Source organism: Danio rerio, chromosome 21 (assembly GCF_052040795.2).
Source record: "Danio rerio strain M-AB ecotype USA chromosome 21, GRCz13ab, whole genome shotgun sequence".
Classification (NCBI taxonomy): Eukaryota; Metazoa; Chordata; class Actinopteri; order Cypriniformes; family Danionidae; genus Danio; species Danio rerio.
In genome coordinates this window covers 23,520,708-23,546,005 of record NC_141041.1, presented here as the reverse complement: position 1 = coordinate 23,546,005, position 25,298 = coordinate 23,520,708, and the positions used below count along the sequence as shown (strand labels likewise).

The following is a 25,298-nucleotide window of genomic DNA, read 5'->3' as shown; positions in this document are numbered from 1 at the left end:
TAGACTTCTTGTATATGCATTAACTCCTTAACATATTAGCATGCTGCTTAGTTTATGCTGTTAAAGGTTATATGAAGAGCATAAAAATAAATAACAGACACAAACAAACTGGTAAAAGTTTAATTAGACTTATGAACCTTTCTTTGATATTTCATTTTTGTCAGTATGGAACAACAATAATAATAATAATAATAATATTTATAATTATATACACTGTTAGACATTTCTGTAAATTACACAGTTATTTACTATATTTCACCCAGTGTAATACTGCAAATTCCTTTTACGGTAAATAACTGTATTTACCGTTGCATTATGGGAATTTAGTGTGACGTCGAACAACATATACAGCGATGTACTGTATTTGTAAAAATTCGTGTATTATACTGTATTTTCCACAACTGCTTCAACGCCACCTTGCGGCGATTCGACTACTCTGCACCACATTTTGCCTGAGGACCCTGGAGCAATTCTGGAGGACAATTTATTAGTGTGCCTGAAGAACATACTGGATTTAACAAACTTTACTCTGGTAAGCTGAGGCAGTGTTTCATTTTACAGAATGTTTTGTGGACGAGAATAGAACAAAGTAAAGTATAAAGTTGGCTATTATTATTTTCTCTGGCTTGGCGTTATTTCGCCCATTTGAGAAATATATCATCTATTAAGATGTTACCTTTATTTAATTTATTACATTAACACTACTATTACTTTAAAAAAGACTGTTTATGACTATTAGCCATTGTTCTCGTCATATCTTTTTATTTATTTACATAGGAACCGGTGTTGCAGCGGGTTTTGGTTTAGGAGGGAACCAGAGGTATGCAGACAGTTTTGGAGGACACTTAGCACGAGACAACGGTCCGGCAGAGAGTGTTTTCCCCCAGAAGAATATGAATGAAAGACCATCAAATAATCCAGGTAAAAGCGCGTCTGTCTGTGCTGACAACACTCGACATTGATTTGAGCACCTCTATTAGCATTTGTTTGCTCGGCAACATTAGCTGAAGCGATCTTAAAATGGTAATGTTAACTGTTAGCTAAACTGAGCTAAGTTTATATTGAATTGGACTCAAACTCATTTTAACGTGCAACGTTTAACTTATATTGATTTATACTATATATATTAGATGTTGTGAACTTATTTTTCTCTGGTTTAGAGTAACTTATAACGTTAGCTTGAGAAAATAACATCGCGACGTAACCTATAAGAACGTTAACGTAAATCTACAATATGCATAGAGGTAAAGTTGGTTTTATATTTGCACATTCGTTCATTTAGAAGACTCTAACGTTATACTGTTTACCATGTTACTTTGAATATTCGATCAGAATTAGCATGCCAGTATGACTTGAAATCAACATTAACACTGTTTATTTGACCGTGAGCATGTTGTACTTTGATAGTCATTAGCTGCTAAAATGATTTCGCTATTTAGAGTTTGCAAATAATACTTTTATGAAATTAAATTATTACGGGGGAAGTCTGAATCTGCTAATATAAAACCAACTTTACCTCTATGCATTATGCTAATAACCACCTTTTTGCTATTTATTGTTTGCTAATTATTTTTTTATCACAACTCTTGACATTTGCTTTAACATAATTGTTACCATTATATTTTTCCTGTTTAGATATGGCACGAGCACAGCAGCAGGTTTTGTCTGAAGAAACAAACAGCATTTCGGAGGAACATCTTGATCAGCACAGCCTTATGCTTAAAAAATAAGCAAGACCAGTAAGCAACCAAGGTAAACAAATACAAAAAAAAGTTGTGTGGAGGTTGTGGATTGTAGCATGGTATTCTTATCTGTATTTTTGGCTTTTTTATGGTCTCAATATAGAATACTGGGAGCCTGCCTGTGCAAACTGGACCTCATACAACAGTAAGTACTGTACATCTATTTGTTTCTCAATATAGTAACGTTACTTTTAATACAAAATGTGTCACATGTTTAGTTGCTAGCTAAATAAAAAATCTTTTTCCCTTTTTTATTAAACCTTTTAGTAGGGTTTTTTCATCTTTGTTTATAATATTTTTGAGCAGATTGAGGTCTGTCATGGGTCAGACATTTCAAAATACAATAATTAGTATTGGGATACATGCATTTGTCTATGTATTAATTGTCTTTTTCCCCATTTCATGTTGCCTAAATATTTTGTAATATTAAATAATAAATATTATTATATTAAATAAAATAATAAAAATTTTTGTATAAATAATTCCAGAGGATGAAACAAAATGCACAGCAACAACCAGAGTGAGCCAGAAGAAGGCAGGAGAAGTAATGAAGAGAATGACAACCATGAACAACAGTGAGTTATCCTTCTTTCACCAGCTAACTGAGAACTTGGATTAGGTGAGACACTCTCAATAATTGTATCAGTATTCAGTCTGTTTTAGTTTATTAGGAATACATAAAACAAATAGTCTAATCTGTCCTGCCGTGAATCAACCCATCACAAATGCTACAATGTTTTTGTAAAACCTTGTTAGGGAAAAAAATAAACAGGACATTCTGGTTAGTTATCTTTTAAACATGGTAGTGAGCAGGTTATGAGCAGGAGCCAGTTGCTCAGTACCTGCTGAAAACTAGCCCAACCTAGCTGCCATGCTTCAAAATAATTAACCAGTATATGATTTATTTTTTTTAAACAAGCTTCTTCTATGCTTATGTTAGTCTGTTTGTCCCTATCCAGAGTTCTTCATAATCCTGGACTAGCCAAATCCTAACCAGATGCTGTGGTGGTCATGGAGGAGGGAATCCTAAAAGACACACGTGATCAATGAGTTTCCGCATTGATCCAATGGGCCAGCCTGACCACCCGCTGGTGAACTTTCAAGCCTCCGATGCCTAGACTGCGGCCTTGCACAAGTTTGGCTAGCGGAGAACTGGTCGTGCCCAACTGAGCCTGGTATCTCTCAAGGGATTTTATTCTACACTTTCGTCAGTTGGTGAAGTTTCTTCCATGCCACTGTCGCCAATGGATCGCTTGGCTACGATTGGTGGATCGGTGGATTTGCTCTTCAGTGTTTGGACTTTCAGCAGTGACATTTACTGCTTCAATTCTGAAAACTGGACTGAAGCAGCTTCAATTTACAAGAACTTCTATGTTAAGCTGCTTTGACATCATTGATCTACAGTGTAAAAGTGCAATAGAAATAAAGATGAATTGCATTTGAACATGTGAATTCAGACCTTGTTGAGCATTTGACACCAGAATTAGTAATATTTTAAAGTTGTGTTGTTTCTGAGTCGGCTAATAGTTACAAATATTTATTTTTCCAACAATATGCAATTCAGAAGTTTACATTTTTATTGTACATGTATGTTCTAGTGCTTTGTGTGATTTATTTATTTTTAATGTGTTGATTGTATTGCTTAATGTAATTTTCACACATTTTCCTTAAATGCTTTATGCATTATTAATGTTTTAAAGAATGGAATATTTTGTAATTGTGTCTGGTTTAATGTCAGTAGTACTTAGTACAATTGGGTTTTTGTTTCTCAACAATATGCAGGTCAGACACTTAAATTAGTTTTGTACATGTATGTTAATGTGCTTTGTCATTTTCAATGTTTTTTTTCCTAAAATAAAATATTTTGAATGATTGAAATGTAATGTTTTTACACATTTTTAAGCTTGTTTTAAGCATCTCCAATGTTTTAAATAAAGAGTGTTTATTTTGTTAATATTTTGTAATTGTGTCTTTTTTAGGTCTATAGTATTAAAATAATATTAATACAATTATATTATAAAATATTTAGGACAAAATTAAAAGGTTTACAGTAGCTAACTGTTAACTTAGGTTTTTACAGTAGTTAACCATTTTCAGACACTACAGTAACATGCTGTAAACGGATTTACAGTTGTATACTGTAAATCTAAAATACAGTAACTTACTGGCAACAGTGTTGCCAGTAAGTTACTGTAAAAACCCTTTGAAATGTCTAACAGTGTATATATATATATATATATATATATATATATATATATATATATATATATATATATATATATATATATATATATATATATATGAAGAGTTTAGATGAAATTTTCCTCTAAAATGAGGATTTTTATCAGGCTCCTGTGTAAATGTTCAACAATATCACTTTTATGGCACAGAATAAGTCCTTTTTCTGGACTTTAAAGTGAAATATCTCAAAATAAATAATGGAGCTGAGATAAATGTTTATTTTTGATGTAAACTTCAAACTGCATTTAGACGTTTTTGCATCTGTACTCTTCATATATATCTATATCTATATCTATATCTATATATATATATATATATATATATATATATATATATATATATATATATATATATATATATACACATCTATATATACACATATATCTATCTATCTATCTATCTATCTATCTATCTATCTATCTATCTATCTATCTATCTATCTATCTATCTATCTATCTATCTATCTATCTATCTATCTATCATTCATTATTATTCTAAAAAAATTTAAAACATCCCGTGCTGGTTTGCCTGGTCTGTAGCATGGCTTTAGAGAGAATTTTGGGGCTTTTTGATACCTTAAAATGTTTCCTACAAAGGCAGCCCACTAGGTTTTCTTCAGTTGGGCCAAACTAATGGGCTTTTCTTTCCAAATAGGAAATAATAACACTATTTGTCTTCAGCATGCAATACATCAACTATTATTTGACAAGCATTTAGTCTCTTGAGCGTTTTAAGCGATTACTTTCACAGCCCAAAAGCCTGAAAATGGACATAATATCTTAACACCCCTCACAAGTCCATTGTCCCCTGTTTCATTATAAGGAACAAAGAAAACAGAGACAAAGAGCTGACAAAGAAAAATAAAAGATATTGTTTTTGTGAGTGAACGCTCTCTTCAGAGGCGAGTTTTCAGCGCTGTGTCTGTGGGTTGGTCACTATTATAGTTGTATTGTGTGTATGTGTGTGTGTTAAGAGGATACGGACTGATTAGACCACAAGGTCATTGGAGTTACAGCTCAGCACTCCTGCCACCTCTGTGAACACACACACTTTTTAATCACAGCCTAAAATGGCATCCAAGGGGCAACCCTCTCCTGGGGCTAAGAGCTTATGTGTGTGTCTGTGTGTGTGTGTGTGCTTCTTTCATATTATCTCATGCATTGAGAGTTATGAGTCATGCTGAGTCTGTCTTGGCAAGCTTTGACAGATAAGACCAATCATAAAATCACTGAGCAAAACTCAGACACCAGTGAGCTCATGGTTTAAATAAATGACCATCAGTCAGCACGTTTACATGAACTCCAATATGCTGACATCTCAAGATCAGTCTGGTTGACATTCAAACCAATTTTACAAGACTTAATAAATCAGTTATAATGATGTCAAAATGTAATCATTTGGTAACTCCTACTCATAAAACCCAGTCTTTCTTCTGTTTGAAAAGCAGCGTTGACAAGAAGCGGCAGAAGGGGGTGGCAGAGAAAGAAAAAAGAGGGATTGAGGGATGGTATTAAGTGACCCAAGGACCCAAAATGAAATATGAAGCAGCAACAGTGAACTGCATTAAAGCCCCTAATGGCGATCATTTAGTCAGTGTGATTTGTTGCAATGCCTTCCTTCATGTCAAACAAGGATAGGATTTCATTTGTACAGTTCAGGGACAACAAACAAAATGTCAGCATGTGCAACTATTAGGCTCCCTGTTGATGGAGAGTGATTTCAAATCAACATGGATTAGCCTTGTTCACATTCTTACATAATTTTTCTTGTCTTAAATATGATTATCAAGGCACGTTAATCCAAAGTAAAATTATGTTTTTGATATTTCATCAGAATGCAAGAACAGTGTTTATAAGATAAATATTATACACTGTCAGAAATAAAGGTACAAGAGCTTTCACTGGGGTGGTACTTTTCAAAAGGTACACATTTGTACTTAAAGGGTCCATATTGGTACCTCAAACGTATATATTAGTACCTTAACAATTTTAAAAGGAACACTTTTGTACTTTTTAGGTACTAATATGTACCCTTGAGGTATTAATATGGACCTTTAAGTTACAAATTTGTACCTTTTGAAAAGGTACCACTTAGTGAAAGCTCACTTACCTTTATTTTTGAGAGTGTATGTAGTAGCCGTATTGTATTTATAAGACATAAACAAGCACAGTTTTGGATAATAATGTTAAACTTTTTTGTGGTGGAGGGGGGGGGGGGGGTAATCATGAAATTTGTGCATGCAGAGTAAGTTATCTCAGTGTTAAAGAGTTAGATTTGCATGTATTTCAGAGCTTTTCTTTTTCAAAATTTGTAAGTCTGGGTTGGAGTCTGTCTCTGATTATTTTTTTGAGCATATTCTTATTTATTTTTACTCTAACTGACATTAATGTAGATAAATCTGATAATTACACAATACATATTAATAATAGTAGAAGTCGTCCCTTTCTGCAGGTCAAGAGCTTGGGTGTCATCTTGGATAGCACACTCTCGTTTGAAAGCCATATCAAAAATATTACACATACTGCATACTTCCTTCAGCATAATAATTCTTGTCTCCGGCTCTTCGCTGTTCTCTCACAACCAACAACACAGCAATTCTCATCCATGCACTGGTTACTTCACGTCTTGACTACTATAATGTACTTCTCACTGGCCTTCCTAATAAACTTTTCCATAAACTCTAACTGGTTCAGAGCCATGCAGCTCGCGCCATTTATAGGACTCCATCTCACGAGCATGTCACATCACTTCTTTATCAGCTTCACTGACTTCCAGTAAAGTATCGTATTGACTTTAAACTATTACCTCTCACCTTTAAGGCACTTCACAATCTTGTTCCTCAATATCACACTGAACTTCTCCATATTTATACTCCATCTCGCACTCTAAGATCAGCCAACTCTTTGTCCCTGGTGCCACCTTGCACTCGATTTAGCACAATGGGAGACAGATCTATTAGCTCTATAGCTCCACAGCTATGGAACTCGCTTCCCCTGGACCTAAAAAGCAGCGATAGTCTTCGCACTTTAAACAGGCTTTCGTGTTAATATCAATTACCATGTTATTTTATACTTCCATGTGTTTGTACTTCAGCTCCTCTCATGTATTTAAAAACAGCAGTACTCACAAACGTATCAATACAAGTATACTCCAAGCAAAGCGTTTAATAGATATGTAGTGGAGGAAAATGGAAAGGCAATCTATTGTACAGTGGATCAATGTCCTTCTGTTTAGCTATATGTAAAAGATTTCAGACATGCTAAAAGGCAAACTTACATTCTTTGAGAAAATGTGGACACCCTTTATATATCTTATTTCAAATTTAAATTTCACCAAATTATTCAATGAAACAGGAAAAGACGAAATAAACTGATATTGACTTAGCCTATTTACATATTCCCGCTATTTCCAAAGATTTGTTTAAACAAGCCATTGTCATATTGATGATCTGGTACATGGCTTCTATGGATGATTTGTATTTTTCAACAATTTCTTACTGTTTTCTCTAAAATAATCTGTAACTAATTCAAACAACCCGTGCCTCAACCCCCCCCACCCCTTTTCCCTTTTTATTTCCTTTTTTTAAACCTTTTTTTGCTTTTGTTTTTTTTCCCCTTATTATTTTTGTATTTTCCTCTAAATTTAAAACAAAGATGTAAATATGATTGTGATGTTATACTGTCATATTTTTATTACATCTCAATAAAAAGATTGTTGAAAAAACTCATATGCAGAAATATTGTTATTCAGTCTTTTTTTCTTCATCACAACAACACAATGAATGCGATATCAGTAGTGTCTGCACTCGATCCCACCTTCTCTGCTGTGACCATATAAAAGGTGGAGATGTCAACTTTGGGATGTTAAACTGCGGCACAGACAGAACCAATCATAGTGTCTGCCTCAATTATAACCTGGATTAATGGTGACAGGAGCTGCTGTGGGTGCAGTTCAGACACCCCACACTGGAGCACAGCACTGGTGTGTTTGTGTGTGAATGAGATTCTGGGTCGGGCTTCGTTCCAGGAGCGAGAGAAAGGCATAATTGACTTGGACAGGCTTGACACTTAGTATGGCCCTGAGCGAGACAAGCACAAGGGGGAAAGTAGCCTATCACATTCCTGCAATTCATGCTATTCTAAACGCTACAGTTTTTAGAGGCTGCATTGTATAATTAAGTTAAAAGAGAGTTATAATGCCAAAGAAAACCTTAATAATGTCCGCTGATAGCTTTTTCCTATCAGGATAGGAGATTTAACAAATAGGCTATATTGTATATGCATTCTTGTGAACCAACATTGACACTACATGGTAAAAATAACCCTGGTTTAGTCAAAAACAAAATAAAAACTGAAATTTTATGTCTGTGTCCATTAGTGGTGGATAATAGACCTCCTCCTCTAAAGGACAAATGACTCAGGCTGACCTTTACTTCTGCCATGGCTTGACTAACATTGAGTTTTGACTGTACTGATGATGAATTACAGCAACATTTTGTTGATCAACAAACTTATTGAGTAATGACAAGCAGAATCCCAAATTTAGCACATCTGTGATCAATTCTTAATTTTGCCAGCATTTCAGCAGGCCATTCACACAATGTATGATGACTACAAAAATGAAGCATAACTAGATAATTTAACGTTGGCTTGAGAAAGCCTAGCTAGAAAGTTTGAATTATTATTAAAAAGTCTGAAAAAGTTTGAAGCCGTTATTTACGCATAACGTTTGGAGCACTTTTAATGGTTATAGGGCATTCTCTATGGATACTAGAGTGTTGCTATATGATTGCTAGAGTGTTGATAGGTCAGGGTATTCTGTGTAGTTGCTAGGGTGTGTTGTTTCTGTAAGGTTGCTACATGGTTAGTAAACATGTTTCTATGCATGCAAAAGTTTTAAACACATCACCATCAGATGTGCCTTGTTTAAGGCTCAATAGCGCTTTAGAGAGTGTGCTCTTGCAAGTGTGGCCATATTCTCTTCTTACAAGCATCTTTATATGAAATGTATGGGATGATAACTGGTTTCAAGGTACTGTATACTGTGATTTGGAAGTCAAGGTTTTAAAACTGCCAAAATGTTGTTATACCTTTCCTATGGTGTGTAAGATTTGTTTTGCTTTATTTTTTACATCTTTTCACAACAATTTTATTTAGCTTTTTTTAGGGCAACAGTACAGAAAAGAACAGAAACTACTGATCTAAAATATTTTAAAGGTTTCTTAATATAAAATATTTTGTGCTTACTGGGGTAAAAGTTGTTTTTTACAAGACATTTAAAAATAACCTATTTCGGAGCAGTAATCACAATACTGTGATACCGCGAAACAGTGATATTTTTTTCCAAGGTTATCATACCATCAGAATCTTATTCCGGCCCATGCCTAGATGTGTTTTTTAATATCTTGGTCTAATTTTCATAGAAATATCTTTCCAAATTTGTGCAGGGTTCTCAGGTAAGATCTGCCAACACTAACGCTAATGCTATGCCATTTCCTGCTATATGCAAACAAAAAGGAAACAATTTTGATTTAAATATATCATTAACAAGTATATGGTCAGTTCTGTACACACTGTAGAATTAATATAAATGCTGTGGTCACTACCTGCATTTGCTTGTTGAATGTGGTTATCATTTCAATAAATTACTGGACAGAATATAAAACAGAACAACAAACAGATACTCAAATTTAGCTGCATTTTATTTTGCATTTAGAACTTTTTTTATAAATACAAACACTGTAAAAAATGCAGGGTTCCACGCAATTCATTCATGCTGTCCCAATAAAAATAGTTAAAAAAAGTTAACTTAACCCTTTTAACAAATTTATAAGGATTAAACATAAAAAATAAGTTGTCCCAAAGAAATCTCAAGAATTGTGTTGTTTCAGCTCATTTTAATTAAGTTTAAACAAGCAAAAAAAAATTTAAGTGAAGTTCTGTCATGAAACAAGATTCTTTGAACAGAACAGAATAAGACAGAATGGAACATAGTAGAATAGAATAGAATAGAATAGAATAGAATAGAATAGAATAGAATAGAATAGAATAGAATAGATATTCTCTTGAATACATATACAGTACTGTGCATCTCCAAAAATGATAAATTGTTTTTTTAAATTCCTGCAACAAACATATATACACTAAAACATACATACTTGCTAAATGTATGGATGTAAAAGTTCATGAATTCACTTTAAAAGCAACTTAAGTGTATTCATTCATTCATTTTCTTCGGCTTAGTCCCTTTATTATGAACCACCAACTACTCTGGTATATGTTTTATGGTCCTTTCACTAGCCACCCAGTTTTGGGAAACCCATACACTCTCACACTTTATCCAATTCACTTATAGCGCATGTCTTTGGACAGTGGAGGAAACCAGAGCACCTGCGAAACCCATGCAATTCTTTAAAAAAAAATTAACAAACCAACATCAACATCTTTCCAACTAGCAATCTATTTAAGATTTTAGATGTAAGAACTCTCTTTAAGATCCTCTTGGGAACATAGAAATCACAAGCAAAGCAAAACTCTCACTGTGTCTGTTAAATGAAAAATAGTGAAAGTGCACTAGGATTATTAAGCGCTGACCTCAGGTCTTTTCCAGTGGACACGACCAATCCGGTTCCCCTGGTAGAAGAGCGAATCATCCACAGCGGGGAACAGCGGGTCCTCAAACAACGCTCCACTCTGTAGACACTGCCTCTTGAGGGTGGAGTAATGCTGCCCCTCAAAGGCCTTCGCAGAGGAGAACATCTTTCAGCCTGCAGAGGGAGAGAGAGAGAGGGAGATGAGCATGTAACTCAGATGCTCAGGTGAAGATCGTCACCTTCTTCTACTAGGACATTTGTGTGTGTGTGTGTGTGTCTGTCTGTTTGTTTTCTGTATGGTGCATATTCCTTAAAGCAATGGTACTAAAGACACTGAAGTAATTTCTGTCCGGGGGCTTTAGGCAGTGTGAGTGAGTATATGAGAGCATAGTTTGTATAAGTTGGAAATGTTTGACAGGTTTGCAGCATCAAATCTTTAGTCTGAAGCCCTTGGCATGGGGTTTCATCACCTTTATACTATTCTAAAATGTGTCCTTCTTCGATGTCATTGTCTGGCTCAGATATATTTGTTTATTTATTCCGTTACCTTTTTCTGTAATTTTAAGAAGATTTTTTACAAATTGTCTAAAGAGAAAACACATACTAGGCAACGCAGTGGCGCAGTAGTTAATGCTGTCGCCTTACAGCAAGAAGTGCTCCGTGCTCCGTTTTAGCCCACAGTCCAAAGACGTAGTACAGGTGAATTGGGTAGGCTTAATTTGTCCGTAGTGTATGAGTGTGGATGTTTCCCAGAGATGGGTTGCGGCTGGATGGGCATCTGCTGCGTAAAACGTGCTGGATAAGTTGGCTCATTCTGCAGTGACAACCCCAGATTAATAAAGGGACTAAGCGACAAGAAAATGAATGAATGAATGAAAACACATACTGTAAATATGTGCTCATACAACTCTTCACAAATCTGTCAAAATAAAAAACAAAAGGAAGCAATGTATACATACAAATAAAATGTCCTATAATTATATATATAAAAAAGGTTTCCTAGGTTTCAGACAAACACCAGTGCACAAATTTAACTTTTCTTTTTAGAACTTTGTACAAAATAAATATATGAATGCCTTTTGATAAATGTCAAAACAGGTTTGCTGGTGGGAGAAGAAAATAAAACTGCAGTAAAAATGACATTTAAAATTCAATTGATCAAAAGTAACAACATAAAAAATCAAAAAATGGATTTTTTTATTCAAATGCCAATCCTGAAAATAAATAGCATGCTTTTAAAAAAATAGTAAGAAAAGTTTTTTTATCAGTAAAATAGCATATCATTTTTGAGGGATTTATGTTACAAAATGTTATATATAATATGTTCTTAGAATATTAGAATTTATTTATAATTTAAGTTATTGATGATGTGAGACTAAAGACCGGAATAATGACGCTGACAATTTAGCTTTCCCATCACATGAATAAAATGTATTTAAAAATTATATTTATATAGAAGACTTTTTTTATTATTAATTGTAATAATTTACTTTGTATTCTTTTGAAAACATTATAATATTTTACTGATCCAAAACTTCTTAATGGTTACTGAAAATCCAGCTTTTTCTGTTAGGAATAAATACTTATTTAAAACTACAAATACATATTTATACAAATGTATATACAGTTGAAGTCAAGATTATTAGCCCCACTTTTATTTTATTTTTTATTTTTAAATATTTGAAATGTGTAGAAAAAAAAAAGTTCTCTGCGTTCAACAGAAATCTGGGGAAAAAATAAACAGGGGGGCGAATAATTCAGGGGGGCTAATAATTCAGTCATCAACTGTATATAGTTAGAGTTTATGGTGTAAACAAATAAAAACAATGTATACAATGTTAATTTTTTAAAATATTAAATGTTTTGATAATATTTCATAATAGGACTATTTCTGCTGTATTTTGATCAAATTATTGCAGGCTGAGCTCAAGAAACTTTCAAAAAAATAAAAAAAAATAAAAAACACTTACCAATCACTTAAACAATCACAAATGTGTACACCTTCCCAGAACCAATGAAATAGCAAGAATCTTAAAACACAAGACTTGGCACGTAAAACAAATAGGATCACAATGAAAGCACTTTATTTGATAGGCTGTAAGTAACTCATCCTTCTAGACTCGCTAATCTACAGGACACATTTACTCTGCTGGCAGGACGAGATGAAGTGGAGCAGCAGGAACTGTACCTGCCCAACAACCATGTCACTGTGACTCCATGCTGCTCTCACTCTCAGCTTTCAATCTAGCCTGAACTGGAACATATCATTACAGCGCTCTATTCATCTCAGAAAGAGACAATGTGAAACCTATGTCTGCTGGGATGAGCGTGTCAAATTGACTGGGCAATACAATTTTTTTATTTTAATTTTTTTGATTGAAGGGGTCTATAAGAGCTATCCTAGAGATTGAAAGTAGTTCAGCTCAGCAAAACATGAGAACATCTTAGTCAGAGACACCACTAAATCTGCAACTGATTATCATAGATAAGTTAGAACAGATCAAGTTAGAGTAGTAAATTAGCCATATTTGTAACATCTCTAGACATTGGCAGTTTTTAGGGACATGGTACAGTAGCTGGTTTTAGCCAGTCAAAGATGGCCATTGGTTCATAATTCAATAAAACAACCAGACCCAGAAAACAGACATCTAATAGACGTCCAAACATAAACACCTTGCTAATTAAAGGCTAAATTTGGGCTGTCTGTAAAAATTTAATAGATATCTAATAATATTAGTTCAAAATGAAACTATTTTTTGGACTAATGTAGTGATGTCTAGACATACCCTTAAAAGCCCAAATGTAGCGTTTTATTTTTAGTGAAGACTATACTTTGATGTCTATTAGACATCTGCAGTTTTAGGGGACATGGTAGCTGGTTTTAGCCAGTCTAAAGCCCCGGTCAGATCAGATCACATTTTATTGTTGGTTACAAAAGTCACTATGTCAGATTATGCGATTTTGTCTTGATACAATCTTGTCGTGGGTAACAAATGTGCCAGACTACACATTCCTTCACGATCTTTCATCCTGTGACGTCTACGGTGAGTGTTATTTCCCAAAGCAGTCATAAGTGTTGCCATAACAACATTCCTTATCTTATAAATTTCAAAATTATTAGGCATTCGTTATGACATTAATAGGATCAAATTATATTTTATTTTGTAATATTAAGCTATCTTTTAAATCTAGCCATGGGTTTCTTATCAAACACTTCTTCGCCTAAACTTGCCGCGAGTGAGACGGAGAAAATGAAAGCATATCACCACCAAGGAAAAATGAGATACTCGAGACAAAATAATGACATAATAAAAAATTAGCAAATATGCGACAGAGGTTTGTAATACAAAAATTACAGTGAAGCATTAATTAAGTCTTTTAAGCATTAATTAAATCAAGTAATTTAAATTAGAAAGCCTGGGCTTTTTTGTATTCGCAGCACTAAACTTGTTTCCAGATTACCTCGGTAAAACAAACTCGATCTGAAGGCTGAGAGAACTCAGAAACTCGATGTGAGAATGTCTGCATATATGTGCAAGATAAAATTGCTAAAAACACTTTAATATTTTAGAGAAAGTAGTTAAAGTTTGCATAACCAATCATTGACGAAAAACATCTAATAGACATCCAAAGATTAAAAATCTAGGCTAAATAAAGGCTAAATTTAGTTGTCAGTAAAAATCTAATAAATGTCAAACAATAGTCTAAAAACAGACTATTTTTGATATTCACAAATTCAGCCCCTTTTTTGTGAAGACTATATTTGGATGTATATTGGATAACTTTTAAACACAAAATTGCTTGGTGGGAACATGTATACTGTGCTCAAGCTGTCTTTATTACAACAAAGTGACCTATTAGCCAGCAAATATCCAAAATGGACAAACTTCGACCAGATAGATCAGAACTAGTAAGCTTGTTATAGTAGTTAACTAATCATGTTTACCAACCTGGCTAAAAAAAAAGCAACATTCCGTTGGTAGCATGTGCTTTGGAACAGTAGTACTGTTGTACAGGTAGCTAGTCTTAGCTGGTTTCTAGCCATTAACGCATAAAACAACTTAAACAAGAAAACACAGCAGCTACCACTTGGTTATATTTATTAAATCTGATTCATATGTTTTCATATTATCATCTCAAAGACAGACAGTATAAAGTATTGAGACATGGTAGCTGGTTTTACCCAAGAAGGACGACTAACAAGATTATCTTGAACCAGAAAACAAAGCATCTAAATGGTACTGTACCCCACAAGCATGTTTTGGCATCAGTCATTTTTTGAAACATGGTATAATCTAAAGAATGGTGGGCTGCTTCAATCTAAAGCTTTAAAAAATATGGACAAACTCAAGACATTTAATGCAGTCATTGGGTTTTTAGTTAATTCAATATGTCCATTAGCTCATAGAACAACTTGAACTTCATTTTTTTAACTGAATGAGTCTATGTGATTTATTCAAGAGTTTGAATGTTGTTTAGATGAGCAAAACCTGAGAACAAAAACGTATACGGAGTCTCTTATTCAGAGATGCCACTAAATCTGCAACTGACCATCTTTGATCAGCTAAAACATGTTAGAGTAGTAAACAAGTCTAACTTGAAGGAGAACAAAACTGTAAAAATGCCTAGATGCTTCAGTCCAAAACTTCGTAAATTATGGACAAACACAAGAGTTGAGTTTCCATATTTTACCAATTTGAGTTGAAACAGCATTTGAAAGAAACTTTTATAAAGCGTAGCTGGTTTTAAGCCCCTAAAACAGCTTGAACCAATTGGAACTTGACCTTTTTTTGAATGAATGAGCCTATAAGATCTATTCAAGACTTTGAACGTAGCTCAGATGAGCAAAACTTGAGAACATCTTATCCAAATCTACAAAAAAGGATCACTCTGTCCGTTTCCCTCCACATTTCCATGGACTTGTCTGAAATGCATGGCCAGTCTGTCAATCACGGCTCACTCAGAGGCCAGTTTTGCGGAGCCGCTGTGAATTATTCATCTCCACTTGCAGACCTTCAGGAAGATTAATTATGTCTTCAGCTTTCTGTCCATTCTCTGCGCGCTAATGACAAAAAACGCCAGCTTATGTCATTCTACAGCCACATTTCCATGGCTCTGCAGGGGAAACATAAAGGCTGGAGACTTCGGATGATAACAGCTCCATTATATGGTCACGCAATATCAAGTCAGCAAATGTGGGATGAAGGTTCTTGATGATCTCATTATTTGACAATGATAACAACGACATTATACTTGCATGTTGAAGAAACAACAAAATGTTCATTAAAGGAATGTTCATGTGATGCATTTGAGGCATAATGTTGCTTATCACAAAACTAAAACTAAAACATTTTATTTTATAAAATAAAAGTGGAAATAAATTGATTATTAGATTATAAATGAAGAAATAAAAATAATATAAACTTAATATAACTTCTACGCTTCAAAACAATAACTCTAGACATTTGAGCTTCATCTACATTAAGTGTTTTTAAAAAAAAAATCTGTCAAAACCTACGTCTTCTTTCAGAACACTCACTCACCCTTCTAAAACATCTACAACAAGCCCTTACTCTAGGCATGACTGCAGCCAAGCGGCTAATAGTAAAAAAACTGTAAATCTCCTTTACCCCCTTCTTTTCGAACCTGGTTAATGGATATGGCCTCCGATATCCACTTGGAAAGGCTCAGATTTATCAGGTCCAATTCCAACAAAAAATTCTTTGCTACCTGGGAACCCTTTCTTGGATACTTAGACCTGAAACTTGCTCTATCCAAATCCAGCACCCTTCATGAAAACTGACTGACACATCACCTTATAGAAATTTTTGGATGTCTACTTACTGTGTAACACTAAATTTTGTTTGTTATTTCTGTTGTACGTAAAATCCTTATAATCAAAGTATTTAAAAAATTCCATCTTTAGTCTGGCCTATTGATATAAATTTTTTTTAGAGAAAATATATCTATTTTTAAAATCTATTTTTACTTTTTAAATTTGATTGTAGCTTATATTGTCTTGTCTTTCTAACTGATTTTTTAAGGTGCTAAATAAATAAAGTTGACCTTGACCTTATGAATTGTAAACAAAAGTTAGAAATGGTGCCTTGGTTTACATGTTTACCTAAAAGAATAAATAAAACAAATATTAGATGTAAAACTTAAAACAACAAATTATTATTATCAAAAAATATTTGCAAATAACTGAAATAAAATGTAATCATCCAGTTTACACCTTAAACTTAAAAATGGCCGAAGAATGTGTGGCATATTACTCATTTATACACAACTAAAACTATTAAAAGCATTTCTTTACCTAAAATAATAGCTCAAATAAAATAAATTATGAAAAACCTCAAGTAAAAAAGGATAAATGATGCCTTTGGAACTAGCTTAAAGAAAATACATTTTCATTCAATTTCCTTCAGCTTAGTCCCTTTATTCATCAGGGGAATGAACCGCCAACTTATCCAGCATATGCCCTCCAGCTGCAACCTAGTACTGGGAAACATCCATACACACTCATTCATACACATACACTACAGCCAATTCAGCTTGTTCAATTCACCTACAGCGCATGTCTTTGGACTGTAGGGGAAAGCGAAGCAACCGGTAGAAACCCACGCGAACACAGGGAGAAAAAGCAAACTCCGCAAAGAAATGCCAACTTGTTCAGCTGGGACTCAAAAAAGTGTTGTTCTTGCTGTGACGCAACAGTGCTAACCACTGAGTTACTGTTGCCTTTCTATCAGATCAAACCAGTCTGGCCATTCTCCTCTGACCTCTGGCATTAACAAGGAATTTTCACTCACAGAACTGTCGCTCACTGAATATTTCTTCTCTTTTCAGACCATTCTCTGTAAAACCTAGAGATGATTGTGCGTGAAAATCCCAGTAGATCAGCAGTTTCTGAAATACTCAGACCAGCCTATCTGGCACCAACAACCACGCCCTGTTCGAAGTCTCTTTAATTACATTTCTTCATTCTGATGCTTGGTTTGAACTGCAGCAGATCGTCTTGACTATGTCTACATGCCTAAATGCATTCATTTGATTGGCTGATTAGAAATTAACGAGCAGTTGGACAAGTGTACCTAATAAAGTGGCCGATAAGTGTATATTTATCCAAATATAGACATTTGTCCATATCAAAACAACTTAAAACATCAGTATCAATAAAAATATCCTATCATTTATTGAAATAATTTCCGTTCTCTTCAGCTTTTTCCCCCAAAAAAACAGAGGAACTGAAAATAAATTTTTGTGATATTCAACATTGAGCCACAACTCAACTAAGAAACACTGAACCCTTAACATTCCTTTAAAAAGCATTAAATAATCTCACTGTTGAACTCATGAACACATGATTTTGCACTGGAAACTCTGTGTCTGTACAGTACACTTGACTGGAGCACCTGGGGAAATAGAAACAGTGCAGTTGGACAGCCAGCACAGCAGATGGTGCCTGGCCTCATCTCATCACTGAGACCACCAAACCAAAAAATAATGAATACAAATAAAAATCCTCCTCAAAAACCTCATCACAGGAAACAGGTAGTGTAAGAAATGCTAAGGAATTTGAGATAGCAAACATTAGAACTGACCAAGATTATCACATGCATCTGTGCAATGCTTAGAATCAGTTCAATTCCAGAATGAATGTTTTATGATAATTTACTCATTCCATGATGTTCATTTCTTTCTTACTTCAGCTGAAAAGGAACCAAGAATTTTGTGAGAAAACATGCAGGATTTTTCACCATGTAGTGGACTTTTATTGTGCCTAGTGGTTGGAAACTGCAGTTTCAATGCAACGAGAGCATTTAATAATGTTCTTAAAAAAAGAAAATAAATATTTTTATACAACAGTTGTGTCTGGTTCTTGAATCTGATTGGTTGAAAGCCCTGCAATATTCTACCAGTAACATAACTCGCACCTTCTATTCATCCATGTGTATTAGCGATGGGAAGTTCGGATCATTTTACTGACTCAGATCTTTCAGTCTCGTTCATCAAAATGAACAAATCTTTTTTCGAGTCATTTCACTCATTTGGTTCAATTTGCCAAAATATTATTAAAATGTTACAAATTGCTTCCAAACACATCTACAACTAGCCCAAAAGGTTGATCACTCGACAAATAAGTCATAAATAAAATACCATAAGAAGGAGAAAATAATAATTCAATGTTCACCTGCTCTTTTGTCTATGAAGGTATTGTTGGTTCTTTGCTCAGCTCACCACTTCCTGTCTTCAAATGTCAGTGCTTCGTTCACGTTACACGGACAGTCACATATAATCTTAACCAATGTACATAGTCTAAGTCTATAGGAGCCATGATAATTAGTTAGTAATTAGTACATAATTAGTCATTCGTTCATCACATGACAGAATGACTCAAACCCGAGGACTCGAGAGATGAACGGTTCAATTCTTTTTCCGTCTCTAAACGCATATGATTGGCCCGTGAGGAATGAATGACTCAGACCCGATAGAGGACTCGAGAGATGAACGGATCAATTCTTTTTTCGGCTCTAAACGCATATGATTGGCTTCTGCCTTTCTGCGATGAACGACTCAAAAGACTTGGAATGAACAATACCACCTGCACAAATGTGCACACGTGCGGATGAACAAATCACTCCCTGAGAGGACTCGTAGTTCCCAAGTCATATTGAAGATTTGTTCAAAAGAACGAATCGTTCATAAACGACCCATCACTAATGTGTATTACTCCGCCCATATACAGCAACAAGCAGAGGACACTCTACAGTTTGACAAATATTGCTGCTGTTGTGCAACATAATGTACTTTTGAGGGTTTTTTTAGTCAAGAATGTGGTTGTTTAGATTACAACAATATAGTTTATTCAAAGGATGGTGCTTATTTTAAAATATTAAAAATGTCTGAGAGACAGAGCGTCGTTGGCCATTAGCCTGCCATACTGAGCAAAGACAGTTGACGTTGTCCATCCACAAGATGGAGACAGAGACCGCATAAAAAACCTTTAGAGGAAGAAAAATACAGCATAAATTCTAACTACAGCCGATCAAATCATTATTAAACAGGTAAGTGATATTCTATGCTGATATCTCTCTCTTTTGTATGTTGTAGTGCTGTATTTATACCATATAGTTGTAGTGTATTGAGTGTGTGTTGGAATGTGTGTGTTGGCAGAAAGAAAGAAGAAATGCCTGTATGTGTTTAGCATTTTTGCTTATCGCAAACACAACACCAATCTGGTTGTGATTTTGTTGCTTTTTTTTGGGGGGGGGGGGGGGGGGGTAATTATTGTGATATCGCGATTGCAACAGAGCAATACTGTAGACTGTAATACTGTTGGAAGATATCTCTGTAGATTGATGGCATTTCATACTGTTCAGCCTTATAATCCTAAAACGCAGCGAAATCACCTGTTTTGTCATCACTTTAGACATTACACTGGAGAATCATTCAAATACTAGCTCAAAAGTGATGTTGGTGAATTAGTAACAGCTTCTGCTGTTCTGACATCCGCTGCAGATGTGAATGAATGGTGGAAGAAAGAAATTCCTAATACAAAAGGGGTTTTAGACTCTCCGTGTTTGATTTTCTATTTTACATACATGATTATGCTATCGAACTGTTGAATAAACACAATATCACATGTGTAGCAGTGCGATGTGACTGTATATTGTCACATATTGACTGTATATGGGACGATAAGGCACTCGCTTAACGCACTCCTCCCACCAGTGCCGATATACAGCAACATTGCACTGTTACTCGTGTGATATGGCTCATATATACTTTAAATGCAATCAGCATTCAATAGAATGCAATCAGCATTCTTCAAAATATCTTCTTTTGTGTTCAACAGAAGAAACTCAAAAGGTTTAAAACCACAGGAGGGATAATAAATAACATTTTGGTTTTCGGGTGAACTATCCCTTCAACCACAAAAGCTCCACTGACTGCCAATAACTTTTGGATGCAAGCATTTGTGGTTAAAAGTATATAATTAAAACAAGTGTTTTTAAGACAATGACAGATTGTTGCACTGTATCGTGAGATCTGTATTTCTTAAATGGAATTTTTACAACTCTATGAAGCTGCTGCATTAAAATGGTAGTTTCGATGTTTAATCCACTGAGCACTATATGAGTCCACTATATGAAAAAATCCCTACAGGTTTAACTCAAAAACCTCATTTCTAATCTCATTTTTTAAATTTCTGATCAAAATGTTTTCTTTTATTCTGAAAGTGAACTTACCCTTTTAAACCAAAGCCAAATGACTGACACATAAAGTGCTAGTTGACAGACAAACAAAGGCCTTTTGACTCTCTCTCACACCCCATTGATGCAGCACAAGCTCATAAAAGTTTACAAGCGGGGTAGTGGAATGAAGAGGTTTATGGTCTCGGCTCGATTAAGCATTGCGCTTAATGTGAAAAAAATCAAGGGAGATCCAGAGAACCGAGTATCTGAAGAAAATGCATGGTATAGGAAATCCTGAAATTTTCCTGTGGCGGTGGATGGAGAAAAATCGTGAGGCCTCACTGAAGAGCTGGCAGAGAAACAGTGCACCAGAGAGCTTGATGAAACCCTCCCCTCCCCTTGCCGATAATCACCATTTCAGGGTATCCCAGCTGCGTCACTGCAGCCTTCTCATGAATACATGTAGTATATGGTCTAAACAGAAATACTGTACACACACAGTCACCCAAACACTCCACGACCGGAAAAGAACACTCAGACAGCATGCAGAATATAGTCACTGCTGAATAAATACGCTAAATTAATTCAAAATGTACAGCAGTCAGAGTTGAAAGGGCTACTTCTCAATCGAAATAACACTTATTTCATCACCAATGTTTTTTTTTTGTTTTTATCAGTAGCTCATATTTTATAGTATGATTTAAGAAATACAATCATTTCTGAATAGGATTATTAATTTAATGCAACAAAAATAATGTCACAAATTTACAAAAACTATATACTTAAACGATATCAACTCCTTTTATTGCTTACTGTAGGTTTCGATAACAATTATTGACTGATTTGTCCATTAAGCACATTAAACAAGTATGACTGATAAGTGTTTTTTTTTAATTATGTAGTTTGTTGAGCCCTCTTAAGTTACAAAACAGCCACTACTGTATGTCTGCAAATTAGAGAATAATTAGAAGTGCTTTTGAGCTAGTTTGACTTGTAAACTAGCAATGTATACAAACCCTGCTTTTAAGTACAATTTAAGATGGTGGTTGACATTTATAAAACTGTGGCCAATATCTAATTAGTCTAAGATGATCATCTTTAGCTGGTATACCAGCTAAAGATAGATGATCATCTTAGACTAGTATACCAGCTAAAGATCTACCAGCTAAAGATCTGATCAAAGTTAGAAACTGGCCACGGTATATGATATATGTTAACTATTTTATTTATAAATAATCTTGGACATATATCAAACAAGCTACTAGTGGATCATCTCATTATGGTGGTCAGTAAGGTCAGCTACAGAACAAATGTAAGTAATAAACTAGTTAAATAACAGATTAAGGGACTAAGTCGAAAAGAAACTGAATGAATGAATATTAGAAGGTACCATTTTTTTAGGACATAATGACTGTTTTGTACAGACTTAGTCAAACTACTTATATAAAATGAGCTGAATCAACAATTTTTTTTGGGGGGGGTAACTTAATTGTTTTGTGTTCAATCCACTTTAATCTGTAAAAACAAAAACAAGTTAACAATCGATTTATGTTGGGACAACATGAAGGAGTTGTGTGGAATACAGCATTTTTTACATTATAAGAAGGATATAAAAATATAGTATAAAAATTAGCTCATCAATGAATTAAAAAATGTCAGCTACCAATTGATCATACTTATTTAATGTGGTCAATCTGTTTTCTATTCTTTATTTGTTAAGTAAAGTGACTGGTCAGTTAGTCACAACCTACTAAGTACAGTCAGGCAGGTAATAGTATTAGTAAACTTGTTAGAGCAGTAAATTAGTTTACTAATATTTTGGTATCTAGACATTCTAAGATGACCATTAGCTGCTAAACCAATATACTACATGGTTAACCTAATCAAAATGCTTTTCTGAATATGGCAACCTGACAACTAGCTAATTATAATTATACCATATTAGACCCAATATAATTAAATTAGTTGGAACTAGCCACAATAGTAAAGTCAAGTTTACAAGCCCAGAAGGAAATTCGTAATGTTAGCTGCTTTCCAGCAGGTCTATGGTGGTTATATGATGGTAAACCACCACCAACAACCCTTCTAGGTATTGTCCATACTGATTTAAGGCAGTCATGTTAGAAGAAAACGCTGGCAGGTCAACCACCTGAAAAGCTAATGGCCACAGCTACCAGTTGGGCTTCAAAATAAGTAATAGCAATGTATTTTTGTGATATATTATAAATCTTCTTTAAACACCACTAATTGATCTGGAAATCGAATAAGCTTCCATCAAGATTAGTTTAGTCATAGATATAGCTAAATCGTTAAAAATACTTTAAAAAATGTAATCCTTGATCCTATTAGCTCGACAAGACTAAATAACACACCTGACAGCACTACAGCATAAGGCTTTCCCATCCATCCACCCACAAAACATGCTATCAGATCATTCTGTTGTATTAACAGTTTGGGTTTAAAGCTTCCCGTTAACGACCGCTGGACTGCCCACTCCTGTCAAACCGGTGGTCTAACTTATCTCAATAAGAAACGCGAGGCGTGGGCACAACTAATTACCGACTGAAAGTGATTTCCTTCCCTATACAAGAACAATTGGGTGCTACTTTACCCAAACGCGCCGGGAAGATGCGGTAGGCTTCCAGTTCCCGTGCACACACATGACAATTTATGCCCGCGACCAGCGCGAATCTCCATCAAATACAAGCGTGATGTTATTATTTTCTCGCCTCAGCACGCGTCCCGTCAGGTGGCAAGATTTACCTCGCGCGCTTCATACGATCAGCATAAATCAGCGCGCTCGTCTCGTTTGCGCGGATAATTACAGGCTGGCATTCAAAAAAAAAACGTGTCAAATTCGACCTGATGCCACACATCGCCAGTATAACAGAGCAGCACGGCCTCGCTGCCTGTGAAATAATCCAATACCTGAGCACAACTCCAGTCCCACGGTGGTGTCTCTCTACCTCTCTCTCTCTCTCCCTCTCTCTCTCTCTCCGGTCCTCCCGGGATCCAGCGACGTTCTTGCGGTCCCGTGCAACTGAAGCTCCTCTCCGGGCTCCGGATCACTCGCACGCGTGTCTGGGAGGGGCCTACGAGCGGAGGGGGGACTCCTATTCTGAGCATGTGCGGCGGGGTAGACACCAATGTATGGCCAGTACACACACACACACACACACACACACACACACACACACACACACACACACACACACACACACACACACACACACACACACACACACACACACTGTGATTGCAATAATAAATACACGATGCATTATGTCATTTTTCTTGGTCAGAGATGTAGTGGCATTATCCAGGAGCATCGTGGTGCAACTCAATGTAATGCTATGAGAAGGCAGGCGTCAGCACCATGGACAGCGGCAGTGTACATTTCTAACTTGCCACTAGGGAGACAAACAGGGACACACTAAGCAGAGACTGTGAGCTGATGGGTAAAACTACTGAGGAGGAAAAAACGCCTCAGGCCTGCGCTTCTCTGCAATAACATACAATGCTGAGAATGGGGAGGATGATTTGATTAATAGCAAGAAAATTGGCCTTGATTTCAACTTTTTCTAAGGCAATGAAAGGAGGGTTTCTGCCGGTCTATGAAGGTGAATTTAAGGCCTTTTAAAGATCTTTTTAAGACCTTGTGAAGACGATGTAATGAATCATAATGTAATGAATTATGTTTTGAAATAAGCAAACTATGAGTTTATCAGTACTGTGAAGTATAAATAGAAACTGAAAATATTTAAATAATTGAAAATAAACATCCAAACTAATGTTTAATTATTGTTTACAGCTCAAGCTAAAAGGTGCAGTATGTAAGTTTGACACCCAGTTTTTGCACTAGGCGCTGCATTCCTGAATCACAACAAACACAAGTGCAGACTGCCAGACTGAGGACCAACAGGAGAGAGCCTGACGGTCGAGCCTGAAGGGTGATTTGAGCCGTATTCTGAAAGCAATGGCAAACGATAGAAGATAATATAAATATAAAATAAATAAAATAAACTGATTGAAATTGAACTTTAAAACTGTGACTCAAAACCAACACAATTCAGCATGTACATTTAATAATGTTAAAGAGGCTTGTTGTATTAATTATGTTATAAACCTTAGAATTTTGCGAGTAAGTGCATATTCTGTGCTTCTGAATGGCTGTATTTAAATTTCTATCATGTTTCTTCAGTTGCAAACAGCCTAATTGCTTATCACTGCAAATCTTGTCACTTAGCAAATTAGCACACACAGTTACAATGTAACCCGTTCACGTAATGTTTGCATTTGTAATATTTATATTATTTTCTAATTTATAACCTCATGTGGATCTCCGTCTCATTTCGGAGTCTGCTACTGTCCACCAAAGGTTGAATTTCGGTCACGGGTGCATGCTTTGAGAGCCTTTCTGACTGAATGAATAAAATGGGCAACCTGGAGTGTTAAAATATAATTGGCTAAACTGGCATTGGGCGGGTTAAAAGACCCAAAACAAAGACAGCCTTTCTCTGCACG

At 35.2% G+C, this 25,298-nt stretch overlaps 2 protein-coding genes and 1 long non-coding RNA gene across 6 annotated transcripts in view; 2 read left to right on the top strand and 1 right to left on the bottom strand.

The window, feature by feature from the left end:
* Window positions 1–23,816, bottom strand: part of capn5b (calpain 5b) — a 72,014-nt gene extending 48,198 nt beyond the window's left edge. For both annotated transcript variants that reach the window (XR_015520292.1, XM_087301227.1), the window contains exons 1-2: window positions 23,703–23,816; window positions 10,577–10,749 (exon numbers count right to left, since the gene is read on the bottom strand). Coding sequence is in view for 1 of the 2 variants with exons in the window: in XM_087301227.1 (XP_087157353.1) it covers window positions 10,577–10,741 (165 nt within the window). In the remaining variant the exon portion in view is untranslated. The remainder of the gene's footprint in view (window positions 1–10,576; window positions 10,750–23,702) is intronic.
* The window catches only part of LOC147838831 (odorant receptor 131-2-like), a 1,093,102-nt gene that overhangs the window by 485,048 nt on the left and 582,756 nt on the right, over window positions 1–25,298 (top strand). The window lies entirely within an intron of this gene.
* Window positions 869–3,696, top strand: LOC137488807 (uncharacterized). 2 transcript variants are annotated; one of them, XR_015520924.1, is made up of 5 exons: window positions 869–921; window positions 1,636–1,752; window positions 1,846–1,887; window positions 2,231–2,317; window positions 2,702–3,696. It is a non-coding gene; the product is annotated as an uncharacterized LOC137488807 (long non-coding RNA). The 2 variants fall into 2 exon arrangements; XR_015520923.1 differs by having other exon boundaries at window positions 2,231–2,361.